Raw genomic sequence first — 17,425 nt, forward strand, 5'->3', positions numbered from 1 at the left:
GAGCCTATTTCAGATTCTGTGTCTCCCTCTCTCTCTGACCTTCCCCTGCTCATGCTGTCTCTCTCTCTCTCTCAGAAATAAACATTAAAAAAAAATTTTTTTAAAGATGATGTAGCACAGTGGATACAAATGTCTAACCCTCTGAGAAACATGCTAATATCTCTGTTTACAGAAGAAAACACTAAGTTCAAAGCACTTAAGTGAATGCTGCCCAGACTCCACACCAGTGGAGTCCTCACAGAGGAGGGCAAAATCCTTTTCTGTACATTTTCTAGTTTAGGGGAAGAGACATCAGAAAATTCCCTTATGATCTCAAGGACATGAATCTGTAGGAATTTGTTGACTTGCTAACAGGCTGGAGATATGATATTCAATCCATTTAGCACAGTTGGAATTTTCAGAGAATCAGAGAGACAGGACTGCTAGTGTTTAATCCTCAGGGGTGACTGAAAAAGACTAATTATGAGTCTACAGCATGGACCCTTCAGAGACAGTGTAATTAGTGATGAGAAGAGAGAAAAAGAAGGAAAGAGAGAAGAGAAAAGCAAAGGAGAATAAAGTGGCTAGAGATTCCAGGCATTCCCTAACAGAAAGCCAGAGAAAGCCCAAATAAAACCCTTTTTAAACTCTTTTCATTGTTCTTAAATTATTTTCTAATTATTTCTCTGGTATCATCTTTGAGTAGAGAGAGGATGTCTTCTACCTCCCCTGTATTTCCTGGTATAGCTTAATTAATACTTGATTGATTGAAAGATTGACTCATTTGAACCTGGAGTGAAATGGAGCTTTTTAATTTTCTTTTCTGCTGAACCTGAAATAGAATATATAGTAATTAAGAAAGGATCCCATGTTATCAGAAGGTCCCAGCTACAATGAGCTCTTTGTAACTGAGCAAAAGGAAGGTAGGTGATAATATAGGAGCTGATAAGGCACCTCCCCCCCGCCCCACACACACACACTCCCAACTGCTTTCAGTGATATGAAATTTTCTTGATCATTATTTCCTCCTTAAATGAGTTAGTTGGCTGGAGGATGTGGCTGGACCCTGGGCTAAATGGGGGGTAATTGTCATCAAAGTCAGACCACACAAGTGACTGATGGTCACGTTTCTATGCTCTTTGTTGCTCCTTGTCTTTCTCCCTAACGACCAGGGCTGGGTGATTAACATTTTTTTTCAAGATCTCTTTTTCCTTTGGGACACTTGGGTTAGCCACCATGACTTCATTCATTCATTCAACTACCCACCAGGCTCTGCGCATCCAAACAGAATGAGACAAGCAAGGGCCCTGTTCTGATTGAGCTCATTTCTAATGCAGGAAGGCCGTCAATGAATGTGTAAATAAAGTGACCCGTGCATCATATGTGAATGATAAATTTAGGAGTAAGAAACACTACAAAGGCAGTAAGACAGGATGGTGTGGTAGAGTTTGATTGGGGGCCGGGCTTCTTAGTTAAAAAGGCCTCTTGCTGAGGTTACATTTGAGTGGAAATGCGTTTGAGGCGAGCCCTGAGTGTTATGAAGTAGTCAGTCACACCAATATCTGAGAACAAATGTACCAACAGGACAAACAAGTTCACGAGGGGAGTGGACAGCCCTAGAGTAAGGTGTATCCAGGACTGGTGAGTGAGAAGGGGGTACAAGATGAGATTAGAGGAGGCAAGGCCACATGAAGGAGGCACTTGTGGGATATGTTAAGGGGTTAGACTTCCCTCTACAGGCCTTGGGAAGCCATGGGCGGAGAGGAGGCGTGGGGCTGGGGGGTGATAGCATCTACCATGTGTGAAAAGAGCAGCCTGTAGAGAGAGAAGCAGAGAACCAGACACTGGTTGGGAAGCTGTCACAGTAATCCAGGTGAGAGATGACATTGACCTCATCTTGGAATGGAGAGAAGTGAATGGATTGGGCGTATATTTTGAAGACAGAGCTGATAGGGTCAGCTGATGAGGAAGTGGGGGGTGAAGCAGAAGGGACCTCTTAACTTCCTGAGTGGCCCACACAGCAGAAATGTATCTGTCTGACCTTCTGGAGCCAAGAAATCTGAAATCAAGAGGTTGGCAAGGTCAGTTTCTTCTGCAGGCCATGAAGGAAGGATGGGTTGCAGGCCTCTTTCCTTGGCTTGTAAATGGCCATCTTCTCTCTCTGTCTCTTCATAGTATCTTCCCTCTGTGCATGTCTGTCTCAATGTCCTAACTTCTGCCTTTTTATGGAAGACACCAGTCATATTAGATTATGGGCCCACTTCACCCCAGCATGACCTCATCATCTTCATTAATTACATCTGCAACAATGCTGGGCCCAACTAAGGTCACATTCTGAGATACTGGGGGTAAGGACTTCAACATAAAAATGTGACAGAGGTGACACAATTCCACCCTTACCTGAGGGAACCTAGGATACAGTCAGTCTCCTGCTTAGACTGAGCACTGAAAGACATCATTCATTCATCAAATACTTATTAGCACCTATTGTGTGATAGGCATTCAATGAGGGTGTCGGGTTATACAGATGAGTAAGAATTCTCGCCATATAGGAGCCTGCAGTGAGTGTGAGAGAAGAGGCAATGAGTACCATATATATTAATATATGCATATAACATATTATTATATATGACTTTTTGGACTTTGCTGTATTCTTATATTTTTTTCCAAAAACCCAAATAATTGTAATACAGTAGGGTAAGCACTATAGGAGGATACTGGCTCTGTGAGAGCTCAGAAGAGAAAGAAATCACTGTGGGGAAGCCTGGGAGTGCAGGACGGACAGTCCCAGAAGAAGACCCCCCACCTCAAACCCCACCCCCAGGAGGCTTGAGAGACAAGAAGCTCTCCTGTGATTGCACAGAGGGAAGAAGGTGAGAAGACATCGCAGGCAGACAGAACAGCATGTGCTGAAGCATGATAATGGGAGGGAGCAGGAATATTCGGGAGAATTCTGGAAAATGTAGTAATAAGGGTGATGGTAGGAGTTGAGCCTGGGATCATAGGAGGGACAGGCTCACAAGCGATCTGTCCTTCCCGCGTAGGAGTCATGATTATCCCGCAGGCGATGACGAGTCAAAGAGGGGCGAAGCAGGGGGACGTGACCACTTCCAGACTTCAGAAAGATGAGTTGGAGGAAGGAGAAACTGGGGACTCGTGTGAGGGCTCAGGCAAATGTGACAACAATGGGGACCAAGAAAAGTGGCTTTGAACTTCTCAGATCCCTTTCTTTGCTTCTTCACCCTCTGTACTCGCTGCCAGGGCTGTCCAGCTGGATCCACGCCTCACCTTGGGTGCTCGCAGGCCCCCGGGCACTGGCCCCTCCTCTCCTGGAGTCAGCCGAGCTCTTCCCCCTTCAGAGCCTTAACCCCCTGTCCTGCCCCTTGGAGGGCCCTTTTCTAAGCTCTGCACACAACTGCCATTCCTCAGATCTCCATTCGAAGTCACCGCCACACAGGCCAGGCCAAGTATCTCCTTAGAGCACTAACAGCATACCTTGTCCTTCTTTCCATGCAAAGTAAGTAGCCTGACCACGTCTGAGTTATTCATGACTGTATCTTCAGTGCCTAGGACAGGGACATGGTGCCAGGGACTAGGACATGCTAGGAGCTCATCAAATACACAGGCAGAAGGAAAGAAAGAGGGAGGGAGGAGAGGAATGATGGCTTGGTGTGGGGGTGAGGAAGGAGACTCGCATCGCACTCTGCCCAACGAGGTGGGATCCATGGGGACAGGGTGAATAGGCTGTCTCCACACCCTTATAATGCTGCCCCCTGAGTGACCCCTGTGCATATTCTAATTCTGAAAAGGTTGCTTTGAAAAAGAAGGATGAGTGGAAAAAGTTAGAATCTCTTGGGGTTCCTGGGTGGCTCAGTTGGTTAAGCGTCCAACTTTGGCTTAGGTTATGATCTCGTGGTTCATGAGGTTGAGCCCCGCATTGGGCTCTGCTGATAGCTCAGAGCCTGGAACCTCCTTCGGATTCTGTGTCTCCCTCTCTCTCTACCCCTCCCCCGCTTGTGCCCTGTCTCTCTTTCTCAAAAATAAATAAACATTAAAAAAAAACTCTTGACTACAGGAAAACTAGAGAAAGGAAGGGAAGAGGAATGCCTTTTAAAGGAGACCTATATAGTCAAAGCCATAACTTCAGAACCATCCCAATTCTAAAAAGGCAGACAAAATCATTATTAGCTGAGGAGCTGAGAGATGTTTCTTTCAGCCAGCCTTTGGTTTGGGGTCAAAAAATAAGGGCCCACATTTATTGCCAGGCTCGGTTCTGAGAGGCTCTCTCTACCTCTACTGATTCACTTAGATTTCACAACAGCCTACTATGACGAACTCCATTTGACAGATGAGAATACTGAGGCCCAGAGAGGAACCTTCCCAGTGTGATACAGTCAGTGGGTAGCAAAACCAAGATTTGAACACAGGGCATTTGGTCCCAGAACTAGTCCTTGGAAGTGCTTGGCTAAACTCCTTTCTGGTCAGAGCAGCAAACTCTCCAGGAGAGTTGTTGGCCTCATTGAATATTTGTTATAATCATTACCCCAATGCTGCTTTTTTTGTCAGTTGTGTTAGTCAGGATAGGCTAACGGGTTTCACCAATAATCTTCAAAATCAATGACTTTACCCAACAAAGGTTTATTTCTCACTCATGACACTGTTCACCGTGGTCAGTAGGCATGTTCTGCTCACAGTCATTCAGAAACACCTTCCCCTGTGCCACCCCAGCAGCCTTAGAGCCCTCTGCCAGCCAGTGCCAGGGTTTCAGGAGCCAGGCCCACGTTCCCTCAGTCACGACTCAGTCCTCTGGCCCCACAACAATGATTTAAAGGGGCTGAGAAAGGTAGTCTAGCCTAAGCCCAGGACAAGGATATGGAGGGCATCTGGCCAAGAGCTGCCTTAATGCTTATTCTTGAAGACTTTTGTAAGGGAGACCTTGGCAGGAGGTGGTGCTGGGGGTCAGAAGACATTGATCTGGCCCTGACTCCACCAATGTCAGCTGTGTGACCTCCAGCAAATCACAGCCTCTTTTGGTCCCATGTGCCTTTTCAATAAAGTGAGAACGCCCAACCAAATGACCCGTATCTGGATTCCTCCAATTCAGAATGTCTATAGGATAAAGCATCATTTTATCATTTTTAATAATCACGGTGCCTTAATCATTTTATATTGATGAACTATATGTGCCTTTGTTCAAAATTGCAACCATAATTATAACATTGATTCCGAGGAAAAATACTATCTATTTTCTTCTAATACTTAATATCTAGTTACATACCATAAATATATACGCTGGGGAACTCTAACTTTGCATCAGAACTAGGTACTTGAAGCCATTAATTACACTGGGGAAAATACAGACATCTATTTCATCATGCCCGGAACCACATTTAAGTCATAAGCACAATACTCCACTAGCAGATTATTGCTATGACCTGACCATTTTTGTACAAAGCAGTACTTACATGTGTTAGAGGGCATCGGAGCACACCAGGTGAGCAAGGGGAGAAGCATCAAGAAAATCTATATCCAGAGCGGCAGACTTAATAACTACTGACTGAGGTTCCACTCTGTGCCCTCGCTGCCAGCGCTCCTTGGTTTCTGAAGGGTGTGACATTATCGTAACCATGGGGATTTTGCAAGAACTGCAGGGCAAGGTTTGGGCAGGCAGGATTGGAGAGGCTGGGGCTGAATAAGGTGTTCTAAACCTCCAGAAGAAATGGCAGGGAGTCGGGCAGAAACTGATGAGATTCCCGTATTGGAAAAAACAAAATATGGCAGACCCAGAGACCTGACTGGGGACGAAGGATGGGAGAGGAAAAGCAGAGCATGGCCCAGGACACCTTCTCATGCCCCTCTGCCCGAGAGTTCTCTCACCACATCCGTAGGAGGACACCCCTGTAGGCCACCTGTCCCTCCCTCCACCACCACCCTCACCCTCATCCCTGCCGCCATTTTCCCTGGACAACTGTAGTCTTGCCTTCCGCTCTCCTTCCTGACAGCCTGTCCCTCCCACCCCAGTGATACTGTTCTTTGCAGAATACATATGGATTATGTCCCCTCGTTTGCTTACCTCCCGTGGCTCTTAGAGCATACACCAGCCACTAACATGGCTTACAAGCCCTGTGGGTGTGGGGCCGCTTGCCTCGTGGGCCTCACGTCACCCCACTGTCACTCCCACTCGCTGCTGCTGACTTCAGCCACACTGTCATTTCACATCTTTTTCAGAAGAAGCAGTGGTTCCAACTGTTTTTCTAAGAAAAGGCGCAAAACACGTATTTCCCTAGAAATACACATATTCCGAGACTTTGGGGGTACACTTTATGATGCATTAACAACAGAACTCATGGCTTTCAATTTAGAGGCACTTCACCTGCAAAGGTATCTGAGGGTTGAAGAAAAACCTGTCAATCCTATTACTTGGAAATGCTTTAAATAAGTTTACTCTATGTTTCAAGACTTTATAGACACCCTGACCATGTGTTGCTTTTGTAATTGACCATGTTTTTGCACTTCAGGTCATGGTTAAATCGTCCCCACCCAGGGCCCACCCCCACCTCCTTGATAGCATCATGGGCTTCTCCTCTGTCACACTTCCCATGTTCTGTTTTCACACCTGTCTGTGGGGCTCTCTGATGAGCGTTTGCTTCCCACACTAGACTTTGAGCACCCAAACAGGGACCCGATGTGCTTGTTCCTGGTTACCCAGGACCCAACACAGTTCTCAGCATGGAATTCATGCTCCATACATAGTCATTGAAGGAATCACTGGATAGACACCTGCCCCGATTATAATTACGTTTTCATTTCTTTCCTGTAACCCTCTCTAGACTGAATTGTGTACTCCTTCCCCTGTGATGTTTCTCTGTATCTTTACACAGAACTTGACCACAGGACTCATCACATTATACTTCTGCTTTTTGTTTTTTTCTCTCCTCTTTGTTCAACTGGAAAGTGCTCAGGGCTGGTTACATAGTGGGTGTTCAACGAATGTTTACCGCATTGAATTGTGACCTCCGGGAGGGCAGTGTTGGCCCAGATGTTCTGAATACACGAGAGCAAGAAGGAATGCCAACAGAGTCCCCCCACAGCAGGCCACCATGCTGCTGTGCACAGAGATAAACCTTGTCTCCATCTCCTCTCACCCATGACCCATTCCCTCATTCAACACAAGGCTCCTCTGCTGATACAAAAACTTGCTGGTACAACAACTTGCTGATACAACAGTTTTTAAACCAGACAATTGTCCAGAAACTCTTGGGCTATTTGTTACAAACATACATTCCAGGGCTCACCCTAGATCTCCTGAATCAGTGTGTCCAGGAGCCAGGCTCAGGAATCTGCACGAGGTGACTCGTAAGCAGCCAACCTGGCCAGAAGTCCATCCTTGGGTGGAGTTAAAGCAACACAGTGATATCCACAGTGTAAGGTAGAAAAGTCAAAAAGAATTTGAGGAAAGGCCACAGGGAGGTCTTTCCTGTCAACTTCCAATTATAAGATGTGTCCCTCTCCCCCCGCCGCCATGTATACCTTGGAGTCTACAGTGGAACAGAGGAATCTTTTCAGGTTCTGAGAGAAACCTGGACCTCCCACCTCACCCCACCCCTTACAGGACACAAAAGATTTGGACCATTTGGAGGTCACTGTGGAGTTGCTCCTAGGGACTTTAACTGGGTACTATCATCTTTATCGTTAACATTTCTAGAAGCATCCCCTACTCCACAGACACTATTCTACAGCTTGACATGTATTATTTCATCTAATAACCAGGAACAAAGAGAGACTAAATGCAAAGTCGCATGCCCTGCCCCTTGCTAGGGAGCTCCAGAAGGAACAACAGTCCAAGGGCCGGGCTTGGACACAACTCTGGAGCAGCTGTTGGCTCTCAGGGATGGATCAGACCTCTCTGTGGAAGGTCCCATCCCTGTACACTTTCAGGAATTCCAAATCCTGGGAGGGGGGCTGGGCCCACCAAGGGCTAGGTATTTTCCCCAGGCCTCACTTTATGAGATCAGCAACCCTCCAGGCACCAACAAACGTTCCTCAAAGGACCCTTCTCCATCCCTGTGGCTGGAGGCCAGTGTCTACAAGTACAGCCACAGACCTACAGACCCGCCATAAACAGTGAGATTAACTGTGAAGTTGTCTTCATTTGGATAGGGTGGGAGCCTACAGTTCCTTGGTAGTGAAGATTGGGCATGGAGGTAAGAGAGGGAAAAGGAAAGCTCAAGGCTAGAATTAATCCATTGCTATCTGGAGATAACTCTCTAGTTTGTAGATTATGTTCTATAGTATTTTACAGTTTACAAAATGCACTAAGTATATTGAGCTCTTTTAATCCTCACAACATCCTTATGAGGGAAGTTTATTAGCTTCATTTTGTAGCTAAGGTTTGGTAACTCATTAAGTTACACACTTTGATGCAGGGCTCAAACCCAGTTCTTCTGGCTCTGGGATCATTTTTAGCCACCTTATACATGGACAGATTGAAGCTTATTGGAAGAAAGAATGAATGAATGACTTTCTCCCCAGTGAGATACTACGGAGGATATAAAGATGAATAGTTTTTAGTTTTAGGGAAACTGAAAGTAACTTTTCCTCCTCTTCTTTCTCCTCACACCCACCCCCATGAAGACAATCATCAAACAATCGAGTTTGGTTAACACCTATTGTTGCTTTTATAAGAATAGATGCATTATCTTTCAAACAGTATCAGCAATACTTGAGATCCAACAAAATAATGGGGTCTCCCAGAGAGCATTTCTAAGGCCCAAAGTGTGGCTCCTTTTACAAAACATTCTGTGGAAGCTCTAACTTTTAATTCATACCACCAAGGAGATATTTGATTGTTTCCTGGAAATGCCAACAATGAGAGGCTCATAAATACTAATGAAACAGTATAGATTAGCCGAGCTCAGCAAGTAACCTGGGGGGCCTAGAAGAGTATTCTTAGATTAAAAAATATAAAGAATACCTTTTTAATTGAATTTTCCCCAGACTAGGCTCCCAGATGTTAATGAATACTCTCTTTGGCTATACGGAGAGTAGACTCAAATAAGTACCTTCAGGAATCCGAAAGTGAATTATCAAATTAGCTTTAACTGAAAAAGAAATCTATTTATTCAAAGGCTATTTTAGGTGTCATGGGACGGATGAGTTTGAGACAAAGGTTGGGAGGGGGAGGAGGGCATGGGACATTGAGATAAACATAATTCAAACGCATGCTTCTATTCCAGCCAACTAAGCAACCTAAGTTGAAATTTGCTTTTTATATTTGTCCTTTCTGACATGATCCCTCAATAATAATAACTCCCTTGGAATATACAAGGCCCCATGTTATCAGAAACCATATCTTTATTCTTCATCACTGAATCCTAATACCTAACACAGTGTGTGCCACATATTAGGTGCCCAATAAATGTTTGCTAACTGGATGAAGAGCTGTCTTAAAACATTTTTCAGTGCGTTCAGGCCCTTATCTTTTCCCGAAGGGCATCCTCCTATTATAAAGCCCCCAAATAAACACACACCCTGTAGAAGTCCTCTCTACCTTGGCCACAATCTACAGTCCTCTCTTCTCCCACCCTGAGCTCCAGGGTCACCAGAAGGCACCCTGTTCTCCTGCCATATTCTAGAAGTTTCTCTGCCTAGAATCTCTGAACATCCTTTTACCCTGGTCTCCCTGTCAAGGTCCTGCTCATCTTTCAAGGTCCTCCTCAGATGGACTTCATGAAAAGTGCCCTAATATTCTCCTAGGGCTCAAAGCCCTTCCTCTCTCTCCCTGGATGAACTCCAGAGTGGGCCTCTGATGCCTTTATGCTCCCTGCAGGGACCAGCATGACATCTGCCACAGAACAGTTTGTCAACAAATGTGGTGGTGGTGCCTAATTTGAGTCCTAGAAATGCAATATGAGCATTTGGTCCCAAGAAATATATGTGTGGATCAAATTAGTGAAAAGCCCCCAAAGTCTTCTCTCAAAAGAGCAGGAGAATCCCTCCAGATAGGCCAAAAAAATAAGGGGCCAAATGAAGAATGAGTAGTAGCAAAGGTGAAGGGAAAGTAAGGAGGGAAATCCAGGGAGACAAGTGTGTGAAAAGGAGCAAGGCAGTGGCTTGGCCTTGATGGAGGCGGGGGGTGGGAGGGTGGGGAGGGGTGAGGGATAGGGGATACCCAAGGGTGTTTTTTTCTCCACAAAGAGCCTGTGGGCTTAATGGTATGTGAGCAGATCCATGGCATATGATCCCATTGCTTCTGAGGGTCTCACACAAAGCCTCTGGCAAAGGGGTGTGACTTCTCAGCACGTTTTTCTTTGTTGGGAGTTGAGTTTACATTCAGGCAGTCATATGCTTTCTATAAACCTCCACTTGAGCAGAACTAGGTTTTTGGTGTATGTATCTTCATGCATTTGTGAAGTCTCTAACAATGGGAAATAAATCACTGTGAAGTCTTCTTCCACAACAGACTGGGATAGATGTTTTTAAGTCAATCTGGGGAATAGCCATGTATTGTATGATTCTATAAACCCCAGGCTACTTACCAAAATGGGTTAATTCTACACAAAGGAATAGGAGGCTCAGAGAAACACCTGTAAAGGGCTCACCCCTCGGGGTCGGGAGCCAAATGCCCCAGAATCAGTCAGGTCAGTTCTGCCACTCACTCACTGTGTGACCTGTGCCTCTGTCTCTTCAGCTGTAAGATGAGGAAAACGCCTGTACCCACTTCGTAAGGTTGTAATGACACAAAATGAGGCAATGGGTGTATAGCGCCCAGGATGGTGACTGGCATACCAGTGCCATTAGACAGCATTACTTCACTTTCATGGACCAAATGGCACGGCAGTAGGTACCAGTTTATACAATTGCATCAGTTGTATAGATAATGTCCTAAGGACATGAGCCCAAATGCCAGCAGGCTAGGGCTGAGTTCAGGTAGAGTTTGGATGGACAGACAGGTCTGTGGGATACTCACAGAGTGTTATCTGAGGAATTAGGCTTCCGAGGACAACCCCTGAGCATAACACATTCCCCAGGAGGGGCCACACCTTTATGTTCCAGTGAAGTACAACAAAGTGAAACCTGGACTTCGTAATGATTGTGAACCCAGGTCCCCCAGTGTACCATCTTGTTTCTCCCTTTAATAATATACTTCGTGTGAAAGTGGTTAGAAAAGTATCAAGTAAAACACAAATATAAAGTAACGTCATCATTCTTGTCTTTCTGATCATCCTTGTCTTTCCGACAGCCTTGGAAGAGCAATTGACCCATCATTGGGAGAGCAAAGACCCAATTCTGGGTCTTTGTGGCATCTCTGTGTGGCCTTAAACATGTCCCTTCCCCACTCTGGGTCTCAGAGTCTTAATCTTTAAGTGAGAGCATTGATTGGAATGGTTCCTAAGTTCTCCAGCTGAAAATCAATGAGTCTTTGATCTTTGGGTTCCAGGCAATGTCTTATACCAGAAGGTCTCTTGAACTTCCTTGAATCATGTTACCCTCTAGGTCTTGTTTAGACATAGGAACCTGTACATTCCAGAAAGGGCCTGTCAGACCTTACACTTAAGCGCTGAGGCCTAAGATATATGTGGAGAGGTGGAGGGGGTACCAGTGGAAGAAGGGCCACTCTGTATAAGCGACCAGAGCAGTCCTGGCAGTAAGTTGAGCTGAGGATGGGAGTAGGGACCCCATCCTACTTTCTAAACACCATTGCTGAGCAGCCTGTGAGCCTCCTTTCCCGCTGCCAAGAACAGGAACAGGCAGGAGGAAACTGGGGAATATTTGGCAGAGGGACAGAAAGCATAGATGAGAGTGATGGAGGAGACAAGGATAGAAATAGAGGGAACCAGCAAATGGTTCCCCATGCAAAGCTCAGTGAGTCCTCTTTGGACACAGGAGCAGGATGTAAAGAGGGAGGAGTTGGAGCTGGGAAGAGAGCATGAAGGTCAGGGGTAAGGCAGGACAAGGGCCGCTGACCTCGTAGCCTGGGGAAGGTCCAGCCTCCCTGTGACAGGCAGCAAGACTTAGCTATTCCATCTTGTGCTTAAGCTTTAATATGTGTTGAAAATGGCACATCGTGTTCATAGAAAGTCAGACACAGCTGTCCTGTGAGGAGTATGGGTCCAACGCCCATCAGATGAGCTGCAGGGAGAAAAGACTGAGAACCACTCCTACAGAGGCACCAACCACTACCCAGAATGCTGAATCCACACATTGATTCATGTATCCAACAATTGCTGAGCACCCACAATGTGCCAGGTCTGATACACTATTAATTCTTATCCCCAATATAATGTGTACAAGAATTAGTGTGTACGTACTCAAATGCATGCATTTATTTTGTTTACTTGGCTTCAATATAATTTCAGTGAACTCTGGAAATCTCCAACCCCCTTCCTTTTCCTAAGCTTCAAAAATATGTTGTTGTTCAAAATGGTAGACCGTTCTCATTGCATTTCTCTTGAATTGTCTGTTTTGCTCTCTTCAGCTGCTAACAGTGGCATGCCCAAACCCAACCCTGGAAGAGGAATAAATTACAAGTGGACAAGGCTGCATCCGCTTGAGCCCAGGACTTCCTAGTGCGCTAAGAGTGGCCCCAGTCTAGCCAGGCACCATGGAGAAAATCAGCTCCTTCTTCAGCATCATTTGGGACACCATCTTGACCAAACACCAACAGGGCCTCTTCAACACCATCTGCCTGGGCATCCTCCTGGGGCTGCCACTACTAGTGGTCATGACATTTATCTTCATCTGTTGCCACTGCTGCTGGAACCGGCCAGGCAAGAGTGGCCAAAAGCTGGAGCGCAACAAGGGGAAGAAGAAAAAGAAGAAGAAGAAGAAGGCTGAAGAAGACCTCTGGATCTCTGCTCAGCCCAAGCTTCTCCAGATGGAAAAGAGGCCATCGCTGCCTGTCTAGTTAGGCAGGAATCAGAGGCGTCCTTCCTCAGGGACTAAGCCACCTTCCAACTACACATGGGCTAGAGAGCAGCAATCCCTAAAGTGATGCACTCATGTTCACAGAGGAACTAGCCAAGGAACAAACCGCAGGCTGAGTGTCCCCATGGAGGATGTCCCAGCAAGAACACGGACAGCTCTTGGGTACTATCTTGGCAGCTATGTGTCCAATAGCAATGCTCTTTACCCCAGACTCAGGCATCCCTTCCACCTGCCTCCAGCAAGCTCCATATGCAAACGCACAAGGAATATTTGTCCATACATCTTGACACGTCTTCCAGATACACATGCATTCCCACCATGCGCACATAAGTGCTCACACACACACATGTATACACAAACGTGTGAGTTCAGGCAACAGGTACCTGGGCCAATATATTCTGTTCATCAAATGGTCATTGACTACCTACTTTGTAGATTACCGGCTCTCCCAAAAATTTCTCATAGGAAGGCCTGGCCGGATTTGGGCACACATGCACAGTTACATAACCAGATGTCTACTCCATACACAACTCAGGTTAGAGATATGTGCTTTCCCATTCCTATCCCCACACAACCTTTTACTGGAAATCCTCATATTTGGACACTCCAGCAATATACAACTGTACCAGGCTGTATATTGATACAGACACACCAAGTTCCTATGTTTCTTACGTGGGAGAAAAAGTTAAAGTGAGATGGATCAAAATTCATTGAAAGCTGTATCTTGCAACTCATGACAAAGGTTCCCATCTCCACTGATAGGTATCGAATGCTGTCTAAGACCTCTCTTTGAGACGCTACTCCCAAAACTGCTCAGTAAAGTGCCCATCTCCAAGCACAAACAAACAGCTCTTGGTGGTGGCTTCTCGAATGTTCTGGAAACCAAGGAAACTCCATTCACTTCTGTGAACTGCAGTTGTGGGCCTGTGCAATGTTTTACAGATGGGAAGGAGATGTGACACCTGACACCTGACCTAGGGATCTGCTGTGTAACCAAAGCTTCTCAGCAGGGAAGGAATTGAGGCACAGTCTCGTGGAAGGCACACTGGAAACAATTTCATAGGGTTGTAGGATGGTATGTTGCAGGTGGGGTACACAAGTTACAGAGTCTGATGAAAGTATAATGAAGCTATAAAGAGGTTTATTAATATTTATCTTGAAGCTCAGGCAAGTGCCTTGCACATAGTAGGTACTCAGAACTGTCTGTGGATGCTGTTGGATACGTGATGATGTTGAGGGTCCACGTGTAATACCTCTCCAATCCCCCGGAGTGACCTTCTGTTCTGAGCCTCCTAATTGCTGCAATGGATGGAAGCTGGGTATCGAGTGCCACCCAGGCCGTGTGCAGAACCGACCGTCAGATTGGCCTGCACACCCCAAGATCGATGACGGCGGGTATGCTAGGGCAACACTGAGTTGAGGCAAGTGTCTCCCAACTGGGCTGAGGTTGGGAGGCCGAGTTAATCCACGTACGAGAGGAGCTGGTGGGTATTTTGACTGTATTGTGACCACGTGACAAAGATGGATAATTCCCAAATTGGGAGCGGGCTATGCTCTGAAAGGTCATTTGCAAATCTGCTGGGTAACTCTCTGGAAATATTTTCCCACAGAAGTTGTTCTAGGTGGCAGTAAAATTGCAATTTAATTAACAATGTAGCTAAACTATGATATCTATAGTAGCAAGAAGCTAAATTCTGCAGGATTGTGTTCATGGCAAAATGTCCTCCGTTTGCTCCCCTGGGCTGCCTGGTACTCACCTGGCCTCCGGGCATTCTCCAGGCCTGTGGGGGCAGGCCTCTCAGGCCGATTTGCATCAAGGTCTTCTAACGGGCGACCCTTTGTGTCAGAATTCAGGCCTTCACGTGTTTTAAAACCAGTCGCGTCCACCTTCTCACACCAAGTGGTCCCAAGTGCCTTGGCCACTCAGTCCCCTAGTCGTAAGCCCCTTTGAGCAGAGAAGGATGCACTCTCTTGGGGGCTCTCCCTTTGTCCCCGAAACAGCTCGTCATGGAGCATCTGGCTGCCCCCTTCCCATCACAGAACGATTGTTCATCCCCCCACGCCAAGGGCACCTGCCTCCCCATGCCTGCCACTGCCCACCAGGAGAGCTCCCTGTCCTGTCCCCCCTAAAATGGATGACTTAGGGGGAGACACGTACCTGACGGCTGAGGCTGGGTGTCAGATGTGATCTAGGAGAAAGGATCACTCGGATCGGGGACCACACAAGTAACATGGTTGCCATGGCAACTGGCTGCTAGTTTGAATTAAGATGGCAGTCGGCTGTCATTGCCGTGACAAGGCCTCTGTCTCCAGGTGCAGTACCCTGCTGTCCCCTAATCAAATGGATTTGAACTACCTCCAGGCGTGAAACACCCAGAAACTCACTTCTCACTTGCTTCCCTAGCCTTGGACTCAGGAGACCCAGACACTGAACGAGGCTTATGCTTTCCCCAACCCCCGCCTCCCTGAAGGTCTTCACCCCCCAAACACCGCCCAGTGTGCTGTAGGCCCCCAAACTTCTGTTGAGTAAGTGGATCCATGAAAAGAGCCCCATGAAGTCATTCGAATCATATTCCCTGTTCTTCCCATCATCCTCATCTTCCTCGCCCATGTTTCCTTCTTGTCTCATTCCTGCTTCTCCCAGCAACGCCTCCCCACTCCCCCCAAACCCCGGGTCCAACCTTATTCCTCTTCACTTTTACTCCTCCCCCAGCCTCTGCCCCAGAACTGCCACTAGCAGCCAGGGGAGCCTCCAAACTGGAGCCTGCTTGGCCCATCGTGAAGGGTTTTAGCTAATGGAGGACCCAAAAAGTGATAAAGAAGAGGCTTCCTAAACCAGCACAGGCTTGAGGAGGAGCCCCCGGGGCCAAGATCCGATCAGCTTCAGCCGAACTCGGCCACCACCATCAGAGAAGGCCTCCTCCCCACTGCTCAGTGTATTCTGGTGGCTTGTTTATTTCTTGGGGGAGGGGGGCATGTAGAGAAAGGGCAATCATGTTCTCCGGAAGAGGATAAATGGTCCAAGCTGTATAGTGTTCATATCTTTTTTTTCTGGAAAATTCAAACACATGCAAAAGAAAGATTTATTTAAATAAAATACCTGGACAATAGCCGTGCCTGGCCTCCTTACCTGCCAGCATCAGCTACTTTCTTGATATTAAATATTTCCCTCTCCCAGACGTCACTCAGAAATGACAGAGGCATGGACTCCCGCTAGGACACAAAAGGCCCAACTGTCCCCTGAACACTGTGGTCCCTCTGACAGGGACATAGGTCAAAGGACCTGGACCAGGCTCTCACATCACTGCTTCCAGAGTGGACACCTCAGAGACCAGACACCCTCAGAGGTGCTGGCTGCAGGAAAAACACTGATGCTCCTTAGGAACTCTTAGAGAGCATTCCCTTCAATAAGGTCAATCAATGTCTTCTTAAAGGAAAGGGGGGAAATAGCAAGAACTAAGTAAAAATAGACCTCTAGGTTAGATCTGGTATTGGGAAGGGGAGCGATCAGAAGTCTCTATAGTAGCTGCGGGGAGATAGATACATACATAGTTAGAAATACTCATAGTTAAATACTTAGGTACTTAGATACATACATACAGATACATACATACAGACACACATAGTTAGATACATAGATATATATTTACATTATTAGACGCACCCATAGCCAGACAGGAAGACACACACATATATATGTATAAAATGCATACCTTCTTTTCCAGGGGACCACAGCTTTGCATTGGTTGTGAAATGGAATGATTTAGATACCCCAGAGCCCTCCCTTGAAGATACTAAGCTGGCCATTAAGGAGAAGCCCTTAATGGGAGAAGCCCTGTAGAGTAGTGCTGTCTGACAGAGTAGATAAGATGGAAATGTTCTCTATCTATGCTGTCCAATATGGTACCACTAGCTACATGCAGCTATTTAAGTTAATTAAAATTAAATAAAATTAAAGGTGCAGGAGTTGAGTCATACCAGCCATAGGTCAAGTGCTCAACAGCTATGCATGGCTCCAGCTGCCATCCTGGAGAGCGCAGATCTAGAGGCATGGTCAAACAGCCTGGGGCTTAGGAAGACAGGCCTATGGCACCGTCTCCCCCTTGCCTTATTTCCCCCAATGTAGGCTGACATCTCTGTAGTTTTACTTGGTTCCTGGGCTCCCTTACCCATTGCTACACACTCCATGATAGTCCAAGAAGAGACTTTTCATTCAGGTCTCTGTTCTTTCCTCCAGGACTTCCAGAACTTTCCAGTGTAGGCCAGGGACCATTGTCCAGAAACCAAAGGCAGGGGCAGCTGCTGCCCACCTGGGGCGGGGAGGGTGCCAGAGCCCAATGCCATCAGCTCACCCACCCAGGCTCAGCTCTGCCCGTGGCAGGGTGCGTGTGGGCCTGAACAACACCATGCACATTCGAATGCTCCATGCGTGTTCCCGACACACCACAATGCTCTGTGCTGACCCCTTGCCCTTTGATTTTAGTATTTTTCCCAAATTCAAAGTCACAGGATTACAGAA

The 17,425-nt window shown here is 46.6% G+C and overlaps 1 protein-coding gene across 3 annotated transcripts in view; it reads left to right on the top strand.

Annotated features, from left to right (window-relative positions):
• KIAA0040 (KIAA0040 ortholog) overlaps positions 1-14,555 on the top strand; it is a 34,804-nt gene extending 20,249 nt beyond the window's left edge. For all 3 annotated transcript variants that reach the window (XM_039242390.1, XM_039242392.1, XM_039242391.1), the window contains one exon: positions 12,458-14,555. In XM_039242390.1, the coding sequence (XP_039098321.1) occupies positions 12,584-12,886 (303 nt within the window). In that variant the 5' untranslated portion in view covers positions 12,458-12,583 and the 3' untranslated portion in view covers positions 12,887-14,555. The remainder of the gene's footprint in view (positions 1-12,457) is intronic.
• The last annotated feature ends 2,870 nt before the right edge of the window (positions 14,556-17,425 follow it).

The sequence above is a fragment of the Hyaena hyaena genome, unplaced genomic scaffold, assembly GCF_003009895.1.
Source record: "Hyaena hyaena isolate Hyena2069 unplaced genomic scaffold, ASM300989v1 scaffold_209, whole genome shotgun sequence".
Taxonomy (NCBI): Eukaryota; Metazoa; Chordata; class Mammalia; order Carnivora; family Hyaenidae; genus Hyaena; species Hyaena hyaena.